This window comes from Equus quagga, chromosome 2, assembly GCF_021613505.1.
Source record: "Equus quagga isolate Etosha38 chromosome 2, UCLA_HA_Equagga_1.0, whole genome shotgun sequence".
Taxonomy (NCBI): Eukaryota; Metazoa; Chordata; class Mammalia; order Perissodactyla; family Equidae; genus Equus; species Equus quagga.
Window position 1 is genome coordinate 54,671,976 of NC_060268.1, and position 19,940 is coordinate 54,691,915.

General features: G+C 37.9%; 1 protein-coding gene across 3 annotated transcripts in view; it reads right to left on the minus strand.

Annotated features, from left to right (window-relative positions):
* Nucleotides 1–665: 665 nt before the first annotated feature.
* Nucleotides 666–19,940, minus strand: part of RORA (RAR related orphan receptor A) — a 98,727-nt gene continuing 79,452 nt past the window's right edge. For all 3 annotated transcript variants that reach the window (XM_046652183.1, XM_046652185.1, XM_046652184.1), the window contains 6 exons: nucleotides 16,884–17,005; nucleotides 15,273–15,405; nucleotides 14,495–14,602; nucleotides 12,919–13,029; nucleotides 11,634–11,746; nucleotides 666–9,970 (listed from right to left, as the gene is read on the minus strand). In XM_046652183.1, the coding sequence (XP_046508139.1) occupies nucleotides 9,806–9,970; nucleotides 11,634–11,746; nucleotides 12,919–13,029; nucleotides 14,495–14,602; nucleotides 15,273–15,405; nucleotides 16,884–17,005 (752 nt within the window). In that variant the 3' untranslated portion in view covers nucleotides 666–9,805. The remainder of the gene's footprint in view (nucleotides 9,971–11,633; nucleotides 11,747–12,918; nucleotides 13,030–14,494; nucleotides 14,603–15,272; nucleotides 15,406–16,883; nucleotides 17,006–19,940) is intronic.

Genomic DNA, 19,940 nt, shown 5'->3' on the forward strand with positions numbered 1-19,940 from the left:
ATGATCTACTCAAGAGAAGGGGTGGGGCTAGGGTGGGGCAATGATAGCCCAGGGAAAGTCAGATTTTTTTAAGTCTTTGGCATCATTTCTGGCATTCCATTTTAGTGGTTTCTAAAGCAAAGATGACGAAGTATGGTGTGCACTCAGGATTTCTCCCCTTCTACACTCAGGGCAGGCATCACTAATCAGTCATGGCTCCCTTCTTCATTGAGACAGGAAGCAGTCTCAGAATCCTCAATTCAGCATTTCTGGCAGGTACTACCAATCAAGAGATGGTATCTCCCAAGTTAAAACTTCTTTCTTTGCCTTCTCTGATCAAAAGGGTAGCTTGATCCTGGTATATGTCTTTTTTCCCTGCAAAATGGAAATGGATTTTTTTTTTAAGTACTCTATTGTACTGTAGACCACTGCTTCTCAGATTTTAATATGCAAACCAATCACGTGGGGATCTTATGAAAATGCAGATTCTGATTTGGTAGGTCTGGGGTGGTGCCTGGAATTCTGCATTGCTAACAAGTTCAAGGTCACAGGTGATGCCAGTGATACTGGTCTGTGGACCACACTTCAAGGAGCAAGGTTGTGCTAGACCATTCTCTGGAGATAAGATGTAAGCTAGAAACTATGTACAATGCAACCAAGAAAAAAGAAGAAAAACAAGGCAAGTGTTCCATTAGAAGCTGAAGTTTTATTATAGGATAACAGTACATAAAGCACATCTAAAATTGATGTGTTCAATGCACTTTTAATAAAGGTAATGTAATATTAAAGGTACAGTTTCTAAGTACAATATAACAACATTCATATTAGAATGAAAATCGGAGTATTTAAAAGACAACATTAAATCTCTCTTTTTTTACAGCTTGTATTTACAAAATGAATCAAAATATTTTTTTTTTAAATTCAGGACTCAATAAAATAAACAGCTGGAAATAAGCAGACTACTGTAAGAGTGAGTTGAAAAGAAAACCCAATGTAAGTGAAAAGTCAGATGATCCTCTAGTAAAGATCATTAGCAAAGTTTTAGTATAATACTATTTTTAGGATTCCCACAAATGGCTTGCATTTTTAGTGTGGCAGAAAAGGAGTTTTTACATACTGTACACAAAACAGACAGCATATATTTATAGGTACAGTATTATCGTTTCCAGACTTGCATGTATATTTACAGAAGGCTGAGTTTGTTACTCACAGAGTTTTGTGAAATTTGTGTGCTTAATCCTCAAGACCTACACACAATTAGAATCAGCATTTCATGTGGTCTTTTCAAATGTGGCTTTAATACTTGGTTGTAGAAGAAAGTGTTAACCATACAGCTTGCCATATTTTATAAATTTACCAAAAGAATCCAGGAAAAAAGTTGGAATTGGGGAACACTTGTCATTTAACAATGATCAAATGCTGACATGTGCTGGCCATTGTGCAGACACAAAGAGAGACAATCTCTACCCTCAGGAAGCTTAGGATACTAAATAGTGCTTAAAAAAAACAAAGCTTTCAGTCTCCTTCTAAGTGAAGCAATAAGGAATGACATACTCTGTATTAAAAGAGATTTCTTCCTAAACTGTGGCCAATTCACTTTAAAAGGTTAACTATTAGCATTAGCTCTCATTAACCACATGATTGCATTTATGATTAAGGTAATAGCAACTCTTCCATAAAAATGGAAACTGTCTAGAATTGTGGGTAAATATGCAGTGCATGGAAGCCAATAACCATGGCTTGAGAATTTATCACCTTCAATTACAAAAAGTGCAGTAAACAGAAACATTTGCTCTATATTTATAAATTGCTCAAAAATCTTTGCTAAAGATCTTACAAATTCAGTAATATTACAGAACAATTCTAATCAATATTTAATAAGGTTAACTACATCCTTAGTTAGATATTTGATATACTTGGTTTTTAACAATGCCAATAGGTCTTGGGAGGATAGGTGAAAGAGTTTAACTAAGCTTATTATTAAATGACTTTTAAAATGAACGTCCTTCACTCAGTTCATGGAACTGGTTGAGGTCCTATTAAAACAGAACACCCCTTGTTGAATTTGCTTTATGGCCCATGTTCTGCCATGACAGTGGACGTCTCCATACTTTTCATGGCTCAGGTAGGAGGGGAAGGGTTTATTCTGCCATCAAGCCACCAAGGATATTTTATATAAATGCCTATTATCTATAATAGGAGCTAAGTACACAACTCTCTCAGGTGCCAATAATATAATTCCTTAGTAAGAAAAAAAAGTATTACTCCATTAAACTAGAGTGTTTCTTTAGGATCTTGAAGGCCTGGCAAATTATTTTTCAGCTCAGGAGATATGGCATAAAGCCAAGTAGCAAACATAAAGTAAATGCTAATAGGTTTTCATATATCCATATTTATAAACAAATTCACCCTATAGATGTCAAATATCCATACTAAGGAAGTAATTTTATCCTAATTAAATACACTCTAGAATAATTTATATAATGATATTATGTATTTAAAGAGAAAAGCATGTCCCAAATCCAGCACTCTGATACAGCTGCCAGTTGGGCACAGGTAGATATATATATATATATGTATATATATACAAATATATAGTTATACTCAGTGAAATTAACAAGACCCAAAGGTGGTATTGTCTACGAATAAAAGGGTTTTTTTTGTTGTTCACAAAAGTAACTTATCTAGCACCACACATCAGAAAAACACAAAAATAGCACACTCTAGTTCTAAACAGCTATGTCTAAAATAGATTATATAGTAAAACCAGTATTATACAGCATATTGTGGATTTGATAAACAGATAAATATTTGCACTGAGTAGGCTGTTTATAATAGAACATTTTCTTATCTTTACAGAATGAAAGCCAAAAAGTTAACTGTATAGAGATGTGCAGAACAACATTAAATATCATGACTCAAAAGCAGGGACGAAGGTAAATTTGAAAGAAGAGTAAGAGAGAAAATGTTTACAGGCCATTACAAGTTCTTAAGTTAACAGTAAATAAGGAATCAATTGCTCAAGTTGAAGAAAGCAGTAAACAGGAGATTGCATTTACATGCAGATGTCTAAAATTTGTATTTTTTTAAGTCTATGCACAAAAGTCATTTGTTTTATTGCTTGACATTCAGTTATGGCTAGATTATTTAACCTATTTTTTTTGTACTTTGGAAACAAGAATATTGTTAAAGGTGCCATAAAAATGGACAACATTGAAAACGGTTTGCAAATAAACCACCTAACACTGCAGTTCTTTCTACATGTTAAAAGCCTTGTCTGGGGTTTGTCATATGTTAAATATATTTAAACTGGGAAAATATGTTGTAGCTTGAAGCCTCCCATTGGCCCAAACATCCAATACAAAAACACATCTCCACAAAAGGAGCAGGCAGACAATACAGGTACATTTAAAGAAGCAGCCAGCTAATGTCCTAATGGTTAAAAATTTACCACTGTTTTATATGAGATTTCGAACCATTGTGGATAAGAAGAGAATTTTTGGATTCAGGAAGATGTGTACAGTACATACGGATTTTTTTTGTGAAATCATATTCACTATATTGCTCAAGAATTATCTGCATTTACGTCTGCAATCTGTTCAATGATAACCAAGTTCCTAGAAATAGTATTCATCCACATTAAAGTAACAACGAGTGAGCAAGGAATCACACACAAACACTGGAGAGAATTTAGTTGCTCGCAGAGAACAACACAATGTCATGTGCCACATGTCAAAGCTAATAGCAAGCTCTCTTTCATTAGTTCTTAGAAGGAAAAACGAAAAAGAAGTGTGATACTGCTGATATGGCAAACACGCTAAACGTCAACAGCAAACACGATTCTCTAGGCATGTATCTAAAATAGATTCACTTTCTCAACACAAGAGTCCATGCTATGTTGCATTGTGGAAAAAAGGTGGTTTCTATTTGGACTGAATATTCTGTCGTTCATTTATAAATAAATAAATGACTGAATGTCTTTATTGCTCTAAGTTCTGAGGGTCTGGTTAAATATGGAGATCCCCAATCTACGGTGTTTCCTTGGCATGAAACCAGGCTTCTGGGTTATTTTTAAAATTGTTCTGAGAGCCTGGTAAAACTGATCTCACTTACACAAACAAACAAGCAAACAGACCCAGAAGTGAACCCAATTGCTCTGTAAAGACATTGCTCGCCAGCTTTCTCATCTCTTAAGAATAAACAATAATAGGAAGGTCTCTCTAATAAAATCTGGTGGATTCTCTTTAACGATACTAGTATTTAGAGATAGAATGAAGACCTATATCAATAGACTATTAGCAATAGATAAGATTTCCTGTGCAATTGCATTTCCGGGCACATAATGTGAACTATAGTATAAAGTTGTTTTTGTAGGGTTCTGCTGTGTCATATCTTTATAAATAAAAAGTGGCAATAAAATGTTACAATATGTAAAAATGTCAATAACCTCTGTGTGTGTGTATATATGTATACGCATGGAGAGAGAGAAAGAGAGAGAGATTTCTGCCATTTTCCTTAGTCTTTATCAAAAATAACAAGATAACGCTTTCTTTTTTATCTAAACGACATCGAAAGTTTTCCCAAATTATGCTCTCCTGTGTTAGGAAGAAAATATGTAGATTTTTTCTGAATGTGTATCACAGGTGTAGAAAAATCAAAACCAACAATTACACTGAGGTGCGCTGACTTTATGGAAAATAATATATGGAAATATGAGAACAAAACTGTATTTCAAAAATGTAAAATGGAACCCTGAAAGCTGGCTCATGTTGCTGTTATCCAAGTGTGTTTTGTTTGTCTTTAAACATTAGCTCTCATATTAACTCAGTAGATAAAAACTACAAATGTGGAAGTAGAAGAATTGTGTCACATAAAGGGATTTTTTGGTTTGCTTCTAAAGGAGAACACAGTGAAAATAACAGTTATCTGCTGGTATTTAAAAGACGTGTTGCATCTTTTACCTCTCTCACTGCACTGATAGGCAGGGCTCTCATCTCATTACTGGTTTCTAAAATTTTTATCCATACTATGTCGAATCGGAAATAGTTTTTAATATATAATGCTATAAATATATTTATCATGAATATCTTACTTGTTAGAGCAACGGTAAATGGAGTATGCAGGACTGTCCTTTGAGTGATGCTCTCTGTTGGTACATTACCCATTCATTTATCTTTTGAACATACCGGCATGACTTTGTACTGCTTTGGAAGTTATTCAGCGTTTTTAAGTACACGAGACTGAAGAACACATAAGTTTTGAACTCAAGAAAATGAGATGATAGTGGAGAGTTTACACACACACGCGATTCTATACAGTTCACTTGTGCCTTGGAGGGATAGTATTATCATTATTATGAATAATAAAAAACACAATTTGTCCCAGTAGTACTGGCCACCCTGTTTTAAGAGTTTAGAAGATCCCTGAGCACATCGTTTCTGACTCTTACCCCAACTCCAAAGTGATAGGGCTTCTATTGTTGATAGCAAGATGGATTGTCATTCACAGTAAGTCAATCATAAGGTGCTTATTTACCCTTTGTTTTTCACCAATCAGCACAAAGAACTGTCAGAAAATAACTTTTTATTATTATCATCTTAAAATAATAGCACTGGAAAGACACATGATTTAAACAATCAATGTTTGAAACAGTGGCTTTAGGATTATTATCTGGCTGCCCCTCTATAATAACAAGTGATTCAATCGACATTCCTTAGCCAAAAACAAAAGGAAAAAAAAACAACTGTACAAATATGTATTTTTCCCTGAGGGATCAAGGTCCACCCGCAAGTGCTCTATGTACATATTGCACTAGAGAGGAATGAAGGACATGTGCAAAAAAGCAACAAGGAAAGAAGCTTACAGCCTACTTAAACCTTTTCATTAAAGACTCTACTAGGTTGGTTTGCATTTTGGAATGTCGGAACACAAACAGCTATTCCTTAGTCTAAAACTAAAAACACATATTTCTACTATGGCACATTCAATGAAATAAAAAGTTTTCCAAAGACAGATAGACAAATTCCATCAAGAAAATAATACAAAGTTTGTTTGTTTGTATTTTTTTTTTTAGAAAATTACATTACTTTCTTTCTTTGTTTCACATTACAAAATCTTTTTTTTTCTTTACACAAATCACATTTTATTGCAGGAATATTTCAAGTGCCATCAAATATTTATAGAAGGGTTAAAAAAATAGAAGTCTCTCTAAAGTGGTCCAGACAAGGCTTTGTATAGAATAAATCTTTTTTTTTTCCATCTTCTAGTTTTGATTTAAGTATTTTGAATACATTTTCTTTTCCATTGACACTTAGTAGCCTAGAAGCGGTCCGACACCCGCACATCATACACACGAAAACCACACACGCACACACACACACACAGGCTCCCTCCTCACCTGACCCTCAGCCCACCTCCATACGCTCACAGAGATCTTGGTATCCACACTATAAAGAACAACCAAACTTAGAAGCAGTGTCTTACGTCATGTTTTCCTTAAGTTAGGAAGGGTGAATTAGGATGCTGAAGACTTTTAAAAAAATCCATAGCTTTAACGCAAATTAGGATGCTGAACACTTTAAAAAAAATCCGTAGCTTTTAACACAATTTGCAAACTGTCCAAAAAAGCACTTTCATCTGCACTTTTGTTTTCATGTGACCAAGGCCAGTTTCTTCACAATATAATACGACCATTTGGACATCATTGTAACTGAAGGTATTCAGGCTTTGTCCAAAAGCCTTATTTACCTTATGCAAAAAGTTGTATAAAAGGCATTACAGCAGCAGGGATAACAATGATGTGATTCCAATCTTTAAAATACTATTGGACTTTTATGTTTAGGAAACTTTAATTATAAGAACTATTAAGAATCATTGTTCTGTATCACCAAGTAGTTTGTGTCATCACACAAGTGTTTCTACAATAAGGAAGAAAATAAAAATGCAAAGTTTTTTACATCCTTTTCTGTACTTCATATTTTTTTCAACTGAATTTAACTTCAGATCCCAACTTCTATCCAAATAATAGTTAGTTGTTCCCTCATTTCACCGAGCACGCCTCTACTACTCCATTCCCACACCGTCGATGTTCTTTGCTCTTAAAGTCCACAGCCTGCTTTTCTTTCAGAAAGACCTAGTAGCAGCATCATGTCAATGCATCTTGGTTTACTCTAAAAGCAGTGTCACCATGGTGTGACTATTACTGAGATTAGAGCATCATTTGTTGCATTAGGTACTTGCAAAATCCTTTCTGGGAAAAGGAATTTCTTTTAAGTTCAACATTATGTTCTCTCTCACCCTTAGAGAAGTTCAGTTAGCTCTTAGCATTTCACAAATGGACACTGGAATTAGGTTTAGTTGCTCTTTAATATGCTAGCACCTGAGGCTGGTCATATTCAGAAAGCTTTGGTTAAAAAGAAGTTAATATACTTTAATAAAACCATCCCCAAATTTAGTGAATCAGAATGACAAAAAACAAAACAAAACCAAACCAAAATAAAAACACACCACTTTTCCCCAAAGGAGAAACAATAGGAAGAAAATGGACAAATAAATAATTGAACTAAGCTTGGTACTCTTTTCAGAGTATAAATACTATTGATCTTTAAAGGAACTATGCTTATTTAAATTAAAAATTTGATTTAACCCTTCTTGCCCAAATATAAATACTATATGCTGATAGTTAACGTCTCTATATAAACACTCACATAAAGTTTTATATGCTTGTAAGAAATTTAAGTAAATATTACTCTCGTCTTCCATTTATGGTTAAAACTTTACTATACTTTTGAAAAAAAATTTTTTAGATGTTATTTAGGCTTCATACACACTTCTGTGTGAATAATTCCTTCCCCTTTTCCAAGTTCCTCAGAAAACAAGTGAGAAAGTCAGTGGAGTTAAAAACAGTGAAGGGCTCTGGGAAGCCGGCCCTGTGATCCAGCTGACATGAGGAGCCACAATTCCTGCAAAAGATTCAAGAGGGACCCTGGTGGTAGAGGAGACCCTTCTCCACTGTAAAGGGCTGCCTGGAAACTCCCACCTTTACACTATGGGAAGCTGTTCCCTTTTCTGTACAAACACAGTCTTGGATGTCAGAGCAGAAGTTTGAATCCTACCCTGAGTGTGACTAAAATCATCATGTAAACGCCTACATTCCCAAAGGTCACTTATTTTTAAAATATGCACACTTATATATCAGACTGTTCCTTCTCCCTTCCCCTACTGGGAATTATTATTATTTTTTTTTAAAAAACCATGAAATTAAACAAAAACAACTCAATATTTCCCACCTGAACGCAAAAGCCAAACAATCTTCTAAATATTTAACAAAATAAATTACAGTCCACAGTCTTCTAGTGAAGATAAATACAAAAGTAAATGTCTGCAGCTAGCATCGACTTCACTTTAAAAGCTTAAAATAGTTAATATTTAAATAAGAGAAACTGGTTCAACATTGTATGCCTCCCTTGCGCTCCTATCCATTGTCTGTGAAATATGGAGAGCACTAGTCTAGAATTTTAGCATCTAGAGGCAACTACTCTAGAAACAGTTCACTCTGAGATAAACTTTCAGGGTTCCTAAGTTATACCAACAACAGAAACATTCACAAAGTAAATGCCTCATGTCCTTACATGGGGAGTGTGCGTTTGCTCCAGATAGAATCTTTGGGTTCTTCTTATAAGAAAAGCTAGATTCCAATAAATATTCTGGTTACTGGTTTGTTCTCAAAGCATAACAATTCCAAGTTGAGACTGAGTCTTACTACTGAATTTTGTCAAATGAGCCTCCCCTCCCTGCGTCCACGAGGTGGCATTTTAAAAAGCTTTTTAAAAATACTGTGCATGATGGTACAAGTCCACAGTACCAATCGATCATTCAACTTTGTATGAAGCATAAACACATCTATTCTTAAACTTACCAAAAAGCAAAGTATAATTTAGGGAGAGTTCCGTTTGTAATTCCAAACTCACGTGTAAAATAAAAATAATCAACATCGTGATTTCTAGATATGACCAGCCAGTCTTTTAAAAGTAATTTTGTAAACAGCAGCATAAATACCTCCCGACGTACCTTCCAAGCCTTCTCAGTTAAACTTGTGTTTCTGGTGCACATGCGACACGACAGTGAACACGCTAGCATTTAATTTAAAGAAAAAAGGTGCAAAATGAAAGTGCCTTATCAATTCAACAGGAAAAGCTACACCAGTAACTACAGTTTATATTAATTAAAACAATATATAAACAATATCTCTTTTAGCTATATATAGTCTTCATGCCCATTTACCCTGTAATATATTATAATGCTATTGTTGCTAGTGCTATGGACCCTTTTCATGCCATCCTGCTGACTGGCAATAATCGGTGAAGAAATAAAAACTTCCTTCATGAAACAAAGAGTAAGTTGTGCAAAGTTATGCCGCAACCTCCGCTATGCACACCAGTCACCGATTATTGCTGGACTCTCTGTTGTTACTGACAGATTGGTGACTCTGGAGAAAGTCTGTGGGCAGTGAGCTACAAGAAAAGGAAATCCTCCGACTTTAGTACCCTCCTTCTGCTGTAAACAGAGGTCAACGATCAAGAAGTCGAGACAGAAAAAGGGTCCATATCTGTAGGCATAATGGAAATCATATGCATGAGAAAAACAAGTTCAACTTTTATTTGTTTTCATTGTTTCCCCTCCTTTGCCTGACCCCGATCACCAAAAAGATGTGCAGTGTGTTGGCGCTCCAGGTCTGTGCAGGGCCATATAAAGTGTCTCAGTTAATTTTTTTGTTTGTTTTTCATGTTTGTACTTCAGACATTCTAGAGGTGCTTAGGTGATACATTTACCCATCAATTTGCATTGCTGGCTCAAATTCTGAAGTGAACAGCTCCTTATATAATGGAGGAAAATGAAGTCGCACAATGTCTGGGTATATTGCTTTAAATGCCATTAGCTTTTCTGTATGTCGTCCACATAAGGCTCTTAATGTAGACACCTTGCATATTAACTGTAAGTGGAAGAAAAGGACATGTTATCGGGAGAGAATAGACACAAGAATCAAAAATCAGGGATCTGGACGATCTTTACAACATTGTTTATAATGATGAAACACACTCGAAGCAACTTAGACGTCCAGGAATAGAGGATTGGTAAAAATAAACGATGCTACATTCATATTATAGAATACCAGGTGTACGTTAAATACGATTTTGAAGACAAATAATTTAATAACCCAAAAAGATGTTCAGAAGCAAAAGTGACAGAACCGAGACGAGAACCCAAGTGTCCCACTTCCTCCTCCTGTTCCCACAGCTTTCTGCTCTACCATCCGAACCCTGCCCCCCACCGTCTGGAAAAAGAAGAGATCTGGTGATAGAGAAGGGAGCCAGGGGGCAGTCACAGGGAGCTGAGGTCACTGCAACTAGAGATGATGGCATGCCCTACATATTTTATGCAGAACGAGTACGCATCAACTCCAGTGACAAGTTTCCTCTCCAAAAAGAGCGCTGCCTATAGCAAAGCAATCCTGGGTCTGAGCAAAAGGCCCCGAGTAAAAAAAATAAAGAATAGTCAGAAAGTCTGGATGGAAGTCCCAGCATTGACCATTTACCAATTGAGGCTATTTACATGACTTGCAAAAATGCTTTTTAAACTCTAAAGCACTGTACAAGCGCAAAATACTTCTTATTTCAATCCAGAATAATCCTCTCTAAGAAAAGTTTTCACCAAATCACAGATCTTGTCCAGGTGTTAGGTGTTCTCTATAATTAAAGAACCTAATGATACCCTTGCATGGGGGCAAGAAGATGGAGAAGAGAGTAAACTCCTGACAGTTCTTCTTTCTTCTGTTTCCCACTCCTGCCTCAAGCTCTCATTTAACAGGTGCAAAATCAAAAACAAAACGGCAATCAACCTCCAACTTCCCCTTTCTGACCTAACCTAGCTATCAGGAGAAAAGAAAAGAAAACAAACAGGAAAAAAATCCCAAACCTTTCAAATCATCTTCTCAAACAGTAAAACACATAAAATAATCTAAGAAAGAATAGGGCTAATTTTTCTAAGACTAAATGCCTGCTACCAGCACTATCACTGAAGGATATTAGCATATTTTAAATTGACATTGTAATTATATTTTTATTGAAAAGATAATAATTAGCAAAAATGAAACCTTATGCTTTGAATACAGGGTAGTAATAGGAAATTGATGAAGAAAATACAAAAGTTATTTACTGTTGGTTACTAATGAAGTTAATGGAAATAGAACTAATATTAGAATATATGGTTATCCCGGTTAATTGTTTTAGTCCTTCATAACTTCCTCCTTCTAAATTCAAAGATTCTTTCTCTAATTTATATCAATGCAGAACATTAACTCTGCTTTATGCCCAACTTTGATGGAATAGGAGGAGGATGTCCAGAATGTATTAATGCTTAAAAAAAATTCTACCATTACCCTATTATTGCAGGACACTTTATAACCAATGATAATAAATTTAACCTGAATTTTGGCCCAACAGAATGTTTCGAAATGGAGATGCTTCCTTCTGTTCAGTAGCCTGTTGCTTACGGATACTTTTGGGGGCCTATCAGATGATTTACAAGGGCAGCGGGCAGCACTGATCTGTGGTAAGGGATAAGTCAGGCCATGCCAGTGGAAACGTGCTTCTCACCTTTGTTAGTATTCCATCTTCTCGGTGATTCTTCTGTAGGACATGTTGAAGAGCTAGCTGAATTTTCTGTTGCAGTTTTTCAATTTTTACCTTTTCCTGCAGCCATGAACGATCTAAACGTGAAAAATGATACTCCTTAGTATTCTTCCAACATGGTGTCAGAACACCCAATTCCTCCTGACTCTTAGACACAGATTATTATACCACAATGCAGAGTTACAGACTGACAGGCCAGTTTCAGGCCTCGTTCCAAATTTGTTCCTAAAGGAGTTGAAGACTGAGGGATGACAGTTATAAAAGAGTGTTAAACCTTTCCATTTGTACTGATACTTAATGGAAGGGAGGGTCCTTCCAAAAGGACAGCCATTTTATCTAAGGTCTACTCATACGAGTGGAAATGAAGCCACCACGGCCCCTCGAGCCTCTCTAATAATTACATTTCTGAAAGAAATACTCATATCAATCCGGCTAGCCTTTCTGGCAAATATGAAAATTGCCTTATAATCCAAGGCAACTAAAATTGTCAATGGAATTCCAGATGACTTAAGGGTTGTTAATTTAAGAGAAAGTCTTTATATGTAAGAATTTCAAATAGAAGATATAAATTCGCAAAACTGATTATCCCCAAGAGGCAGTACTGGTCGAAAACATAGATTACATTCAGAAAAACTTGTAGATGACATCCAAATGGATTTTAAGAAAAAGCAGGGTGTCTTAAAAACCACATTATCTTGGAGATTGGTGTTAGGGAGGGCAACCCTACTCAACCACAGCCTTTCTCTTGGTAGCAGGAGGTTAATTGTGGACTGGGTTTTATTCAAGTCTCATTTCTTAAGGTTTGTCAGAACAGCATGAGGTCTTCTTAAAAGGGTATATGTACGTATGTTGCGGGGTGGAGGTTGCTCTTTGAAAAAATTAAAATTAGATTTAGTAAGAGTGGCAGCCTCTCTTGGTAGTCCCCCAAATATTCTAAAAGTTATGTACCTTACATAAATTCTTTATCTCAATAATTTTTTTGTAAGATTTTTTAAAAAAATTTTTCTTCCTTCTCTCCAAAGCCCCCCAGTACATAGTCGTATATTTTAATTGTGAGTCCTCCTAGTTGTGGCATGTGGGACACTGCCTCAGCGTGGCTTGATGAGTAGTGCTAGGTCTGCGCCCAGGATCCGAACCGGCGAAACCCTGGGATGCCGAAGCTGAGCACACGAACTTAAGCACTCAGCCACGGGGCCGGCTCCTACCTCGATAATTTTTAAACCATTTTATTTTTATTTGGTTACCTTACCTGCTGACATCAGTACAAATGCAGAAAACAATGCAATTTCATCTTCAGTCAGGTGCATAGAACATAAACTCTTTCCAAATTCAAATACAAAGCTAATAAAGTCTTCACAACCTGCCAAAATTAAAATAAAGACAGTTGAGGATTTTGGTTATTATCCCAGGAGAAAAATGGATCTAGTAGTTGAAGATCAAAGGGGATAGTGATAACATTTCTACCGTTTAACAGTTTTAAATCTTACAAGAGAAATCTGTTTAGCTAGCATCACCATCACCACCATCATCATCATTCAAAATACCGACAGTGAACTTCTGATGTGTGATTACTATGTTAGGTACTGCTCTAAGCAGTTTCTTTGGGTATCCTACTTTGTCACAAGAGCCCTATGAGGGAGGAATTATTATTATCCCCTTTTAGAGGTAAGGAAACAGACTTGTAAGAATAGTAACGTATCTAAGGTTACACAGGTAGGAAGTAACAGTCTGAGATCCGAAGCCAGGCTGCCTGGCTTCAGAGCCCACACTCGACTAGTGGAGTCTAACGGTACAATCTAACTCAAATGTTACATTCCCTCACTTTTTGTTTTCTACTCTATCTGATCTAAAACACCCTTATAAATCCTAAGCAATGACACATTATAGTGGTAAAATCATTATAACTATTACAGAACTGAAATATAAAATGTGAAAGTCCCATAGAATAATAATCCATCCCCAAAAGACTGGTTAAATTTGGTGTCTATTCTTTCAGATTTGCATGTTATGTACATATATTTAAATGCCAGTGGGCTCTACTAAATTATACAAAACTTCTGTCATTTAACTGATTTTAAAATCACTTATATCTTGGATACTGTCTCATTTTTCTTAATGACTATATCCCACTTTATTTAAATTTTAAAAATGCAAAATAATTTATTTTTAAAGTTTATGTCAGTTTCACTTAGCTATACTTTATTTCTTTGATATCTGCATTTAATTCTCATTAATGGTTGTTATTTGAGGAGTATGGAAGGGCAGACTTTTAGCTCTTTCCTTGATTCTATGTATCAAATCACATCCTCTAGTTTATCTGAATAATATATCCCCTGAAAATCTAGTTCTTAAAATCTGGAAGGGAATTAGAAGGATATATAATATAAATTTCTTGTATTCCCAACTAGATAAAATGAAACTCTGGACCTTTACATATAACAGACAAAAACTGTTTGAGCGGTGTGAATTTTCTACAATGACTAACTATAAAGTAACATAGGTATGGAATCTTTTAACTTTTTTTTTCCTGAGGAAGATTCACCCTGAGCTAACACCTGTGCCAATCTTCCTCTATTTTGTATGTGGGTCACCACCACAGCATGGCTGCTGACAAGTGGTGTAGGTCTGCACCCAGGAAACGAACCCAGGCCACCAAAGCGGAGCATGCCAAACTTAACCACTAGGCCACAGGGCTGGCCCCTGGAATCCTTTAATTTTTGTTTCCAAATAACCACTTTCCATTTTGTTCAATAAGAGCGTTCACTGAACTCCCATCTTCTCCTATAGCCCTGATTTGAAGACAAAGCCCCCAGAGGTGTCTTTACCTAAGGATTTGAAGACTTCCGGGCTAGCGTATTTCCCGTCAAAGTACACGGTGTTGTTCTGGGAGTCAAAGGCACGGCACATTCTGATAAACACCACCTCTAGAGAACCTACGCAAAAGGCAGAAATGGGGTGGATTAGTCCATCTTGGAGAGTTCATTTTGAAGGCACTAACGTGGAGACCACTTTCTGAGTCCGGCGGTGGGTATCGTGTGCCCCGACCACGGCGTTTAGCCAGTGGGCTCTCAGTCACATCAGCTGTCTATTTAAAAGGGAAAAGTTCACTATGTAACCAAAGACTCGAGCTGAAGTGAAGGCCTGTATTACCAAAGAGAGATTGATTTACAAGTTACTTCTTTGGCATTCTTCTGTCTTGCAACATAGAGTCTCAGAGTTGCTAGGAAAACACTGATTCATATTTATGAAAACAAACAAAACCGAGGGCTATCTCTCTGAGTTCCACAACCTTCTTTCTAACGACTTATGGTAACCTCCTGAGGATCTGGAGCATAGAGACCAAACACAGGTGATGGTAAAATGGGGGAAGGCAGGTGTCCTTCATATTAATCTTTTCACCCAGAGGAGAAACAAAACGGAGGGAAAGTTTCCTGCAAACGGCTCAAAACTCTTTAAGAAGAACTCAGTTTCTGCTAAGAGAAACGTGAGCTATTATCACTGGAGAAGAACTGCTCCCGACACCTTCCTTACCCAGCATTTCTTTAATAAGCCGGTGAAAGCAGGTTAGGGAGGAATCTCAAAATTCACGGGCAAAGCACATACCTGCTTTGAGAAGCACAATTTGATCGTTTTGACACAGTTCCATAAATCCATCAATGCGTTTGGCAAACTCCACCACATACTGTATAGCTTCTGTAATTTTGATGGCACACAACTGCCACATCACCTCCCGCTGCTGTGGAAGAGGGAAACACATTAACATACGCAGCCACTCGCATCCTTGACACCGTTGTTTTCACTGTTCCCATTTTGTAAAATCCTTCTTTGGAAATGGACTCAAAAAGCCCTAGAGGATTAAAAACCTAACAGTTGGCCAGTTATTTGAGACATAACAATAGCTTCCAAATCCTTTCTCATCTCTTCCAATTCCTTTCTTACCATTTTGGTGGCAAAGGGACAGGGGCAAGATATTATGAGTATATATGTAGCTGAAGATGAAAACATGAGTCAGGGAAGCAAGGCACGCGCTGCTTTAACCCTGGGCTACGGAGAGCAGCAAAGTAGGATCTTCTTTTAAGCAATGATTTTGCCTTGGGGAATTTACCACCGCCTTACGGGGGGAAGGGAAGAAAAGAGGCATCAATTACATTTATTGTGCGCAGGCTATGAGCTCGGTGCTTTACAGCATCCTTGTCTTCATTTCACAGCCTTGCCACTTCCTACCGTTTTGTTGCTTCCCTTTGTCACTTTGGCCGCTGGTGTTCCCCGCTACCTCAAACGAAAAGTGACGTGCTGCTCTCCCCCAACATATCCCATTGAATTCCTTTTATACACCCACTCTTCAACTCAGTGACAGGGTGACCTGGAGCTCTTACATGGCTCACTTGTTCCCCCAATCTTAGTTTAAGGCTCTTTCCACCAATATGATGGGGTGAAAGAAACTCGAATTAGGGGCTAGGAGTCATGGGCTAGTCCTGCTGTTTTTGCTCTCTCCCCTTACGCCCAAGGATGTTAGTTTCCTCATATGTAAAATGAACGGGGAAATTAGCCTAGATAATCTCTATGGTCCTTCCTAAGTCTGAATTTCTAAGATTATTGAGGAAAATCACAGTATTTTCTTTTACCAAAGGCGGAATGGCTAATTAACATTTCCCCTTCTCCAGCCCTGCCCTCTGATTTTGGTGGCTTGCTGATCAGAGTGTTTCATAGGAAAAGGCAAGTAGCAGCACCGTTTGTCAGCCTCATAGTGCGAGGCTCAGACTGGAGTTACCATCATAGCTTCCCAGCCTTTTTTTGTACACCTTCTCTAAACTCCTTCTTCTCCACCTCTGGAAACACGAGGCTCAGGTTATTTTACATCCACTTCCAGACCTTGAAATCTTCCATTGTGATATCAGGACAAACCCCAATTCATTTAGCCTTTTGGAAGCTGCTTAATCTAGCCCCGCAGCTGACAAACGGTAGGAGATACATGCGTGGTTACAGGCACACTAGAATTTGTTTGCTATTGCTGAAATTTCTCACACTGGCTTCTCAGGAAGACGACACAGTGCCAAGTACATGATCAGCTCTGGAAGAAAGACTTTTAAATAGAAATCTGACATCTGATGAAAGACACTCATTCTTTGGTCTGTCTGTATTCCTGATCAAATCTCCCCACGAACACCTTCCCCAGTGTTGCCCCGATCCTAGAGAACTCTCTTCAGAGTGTACCTTGTTTTGATAGTTCTCAATCTCCTCCTGCAGAAAGGTCTGCCACGTTATCTGCTGCAGCTCTTCTCTCAAGTATTGGCAAGTTTCCAGATGTGACTTAGATATATTCTGTGCAAGGTGTTCTAAGGAGAAAACAGAAGATCACAAACATGAAAAGCCAAGTTCTTTGGATAATCAGTGTTTTCCCTACTTTGTATTTGATCTAAAAAGTAACAAGTATAAAGCAACATGCTGAACCGATTTCAATTAGCTTTCATATTGAAGTAAGCAATTTGGAACTATTCTGTATTTTGGAACATGAGGATGAAGGACAGGCAAAGCCAACATTTAGCAGTGAGGTGTGGTGACTTCAAAGACCCCCCTGACCTTGACCTTCTTCTGTGCCTTTACACCAATGTCTGGGAATGAATAAATATTGACCTAGGTAGGTGTGGGAAATGACTGACAGACTCTTCTTGGCATTTTCATGGAGACACATCTGCCATATACATTGACCTAGGGAGGAGTACTCTTGGAAAATTAGGAAAGGGTATTCTTTTGTGATAACAACTGTATATTTCTTTTGTTTTTCCTGCAAATAACAAAACACGCATTACTGAGGGCCTGCTATATCACTATACAGAGTGTGGGGTTAAGAGATGGGCTCTGGAGCCAGAGTGCCTGAGTTTGAATCTCAGTTCTGCTACTTACTAGCTGTGTGACCTTGGGTGAGTTACTTAACCTCTCTGTGCTTTGATTTCCTCATTTGTAAAATGAAGAAAACAGTACCTAGTTTGCAGGGCTTCTATGAGAATTAAATGAGTTGAGCACTTAGAACAGAGAGGGTTACATAGCACGTGCTATGTAAATATTTGTTCTTATTACACTGGAGTGTAGGGAGTTTGAAGATATTAAAAGAAACAGATGGGGCCAGCCTGGTAGTGTAGTGGTTAAGTTCCCACACTCTGTTTCGGCGGCCCGGGGTTTGCCAGCTTGGATCCTGGGCACAGACCTACATACTGCTTATCAAGCCATGCTGTGGCAGGCATCCCACATATAAAGTGGAGGAAGATGGGCAGGGATGTTAGCTCAGGGCCAGGCTTCCTCAGCAAAAAGAGGAAGATTGGCGGCGGATCTTAGCTCTGGGCTAATCTTCCTCAAGAAGAAAAGAAATAAATGCCAAGGAAGTTTCTCTAGGAACTTATAATCTGGTGAACATGTATGGACACACTGAAAGGAGAGTTCAAGACATTAGACAATAAAGCATAAAGCTGAATTTATATCAGAAGAGAAAGAAGACAAGACAACAGGTGCTGTCAGGGAAGAGAGAGATGAGAGGAGCTAGGGGATGCTTCTTGGCGGAAGAGGAACATTTGAGTTGGACCTTGAAGGATGAGGAGGATTCGGTAGGCAGAGGCCCGCGGTGTGCGGAGGTGGGCCAGAGGGATGGAAGATGCTGGCCTTACGGGAGACAGGTAGATGTGAAAAGTGATGGTGTCAAAACAGAAACATGAGTAGGTAAGAGTCCAAATCCAGAGGGAACTTGAACGTCAGGACTGAGAGCGTAGACTTGATTAACAGGCGCAGTCAGCAGGATTCTCAAGGGGCAGCTGACAGGCCAAACGTTGTGTCTGGGGAAATAGAACAAGCAGTTTAGTGATTCGTGGATTGCAGCATGGCGAGGCTGGAGGCAGGAGGACCAAACAGAAGGCCGCTGGAATCTAGATGTGAGGGACTGAGAGCCTGAAGTAGATTGGTAATAATTGTTATGGAAGGGAAGGACAACTAAAGAAGTGTTTAAAAGAAGCATCGACGAGGTTCTGCGAATATGAAGCCAAACCCCAAAGCGATCCCCCTCTCGGGGTCTTGAAGATGTAACAGGAAAGCCATTTGAAAGAACGGTGCTGCATGCAAACTTGGCAACACGAGGAACAGTCTCTGTTTGTTTGGAAATCTGTTACTGCTTTCATCAAGAGCCATACTAAACAAGACAAACGGTGTGAAGAGAGAGCAAGTTCACCAAAACAGAGCTCGAAACCAGAAACTCTGCAGAGACGCCGAAACGCAATAAACCGTAACAGCCCTGCTGGGCAACACACAGACAGAGAAAAAACATAAACAGATACGATGAAAAATCAAACAAATAAAAGAAAAAAATTTAAAGAAAGAGACTGAGAGAAACTGAGAGGGAGAAGCCAGTAAATTGTGTCTTAGAACCAGTGACACTTGTGAAGAGAAGAGAGGAATAAAGACAAAAATAATGGGGAGTCAGAAGCAAGATAAATGTGTAAAGAGGAAATCAGTTTTTGCAGATAAGAAAAAAAATGATGAACTGTTCACAGGGAAGCTGGGGGATCCTATGAGGTGAGGAATGGAAAGAGGCTCCTAGTATTCTCTTCCAGATCATGCCACTTTTCCAGTCACGATGGTCAGCATCTTGTTTGACTTCATCCTAAAAATTGTTCCCACTCATCCCTACATATTTGAGCCCAGCTTTTAGAAGTGACAATGAATGATGCAATGTCCATGACCCACCAGTAGAGGGCAGTGGTTGCATTCTCACCAGCAACTCCCTTTGATTCCAATTCACAGTTGATTAGACAAGTGTAAGATTTTAGACACTTTGCTATTTTTAAATCTCCATTTCAGCAAAGGAGAATATGGCCAGACTGAGTAGAAGTTAAGAAGTTAGTGTGGCCTGTCAGAGAAACAGTCTGGAATAGTGAAATACCTTGGAACTAGGAGTTAGGAGACCTGGTTTCTGGTCTGAGCTCGGTGGATAACTCAGTTCCCTTCCTCAACCATGATAGTCTCATCAACACAAGCCAAGGTCTAGATATCCTGACTTCTGAGTTAGTCACAGAATTTCAAAGTGAGAAGGAACTTTAGACATCATCTGGTCCAAACTCTTCTCAGTTTACAGACAATAACATTAATAATGATAATAGTTAACACTTATATAGCGTTTACTATGTGCCAGACCCACAGAACTTATATATATATATTCTGAATATATATAGTTTGTTGATTTTCATAATAACCCTAGGAGGAAGGTACTAGTGTTATCTCCATTTTACA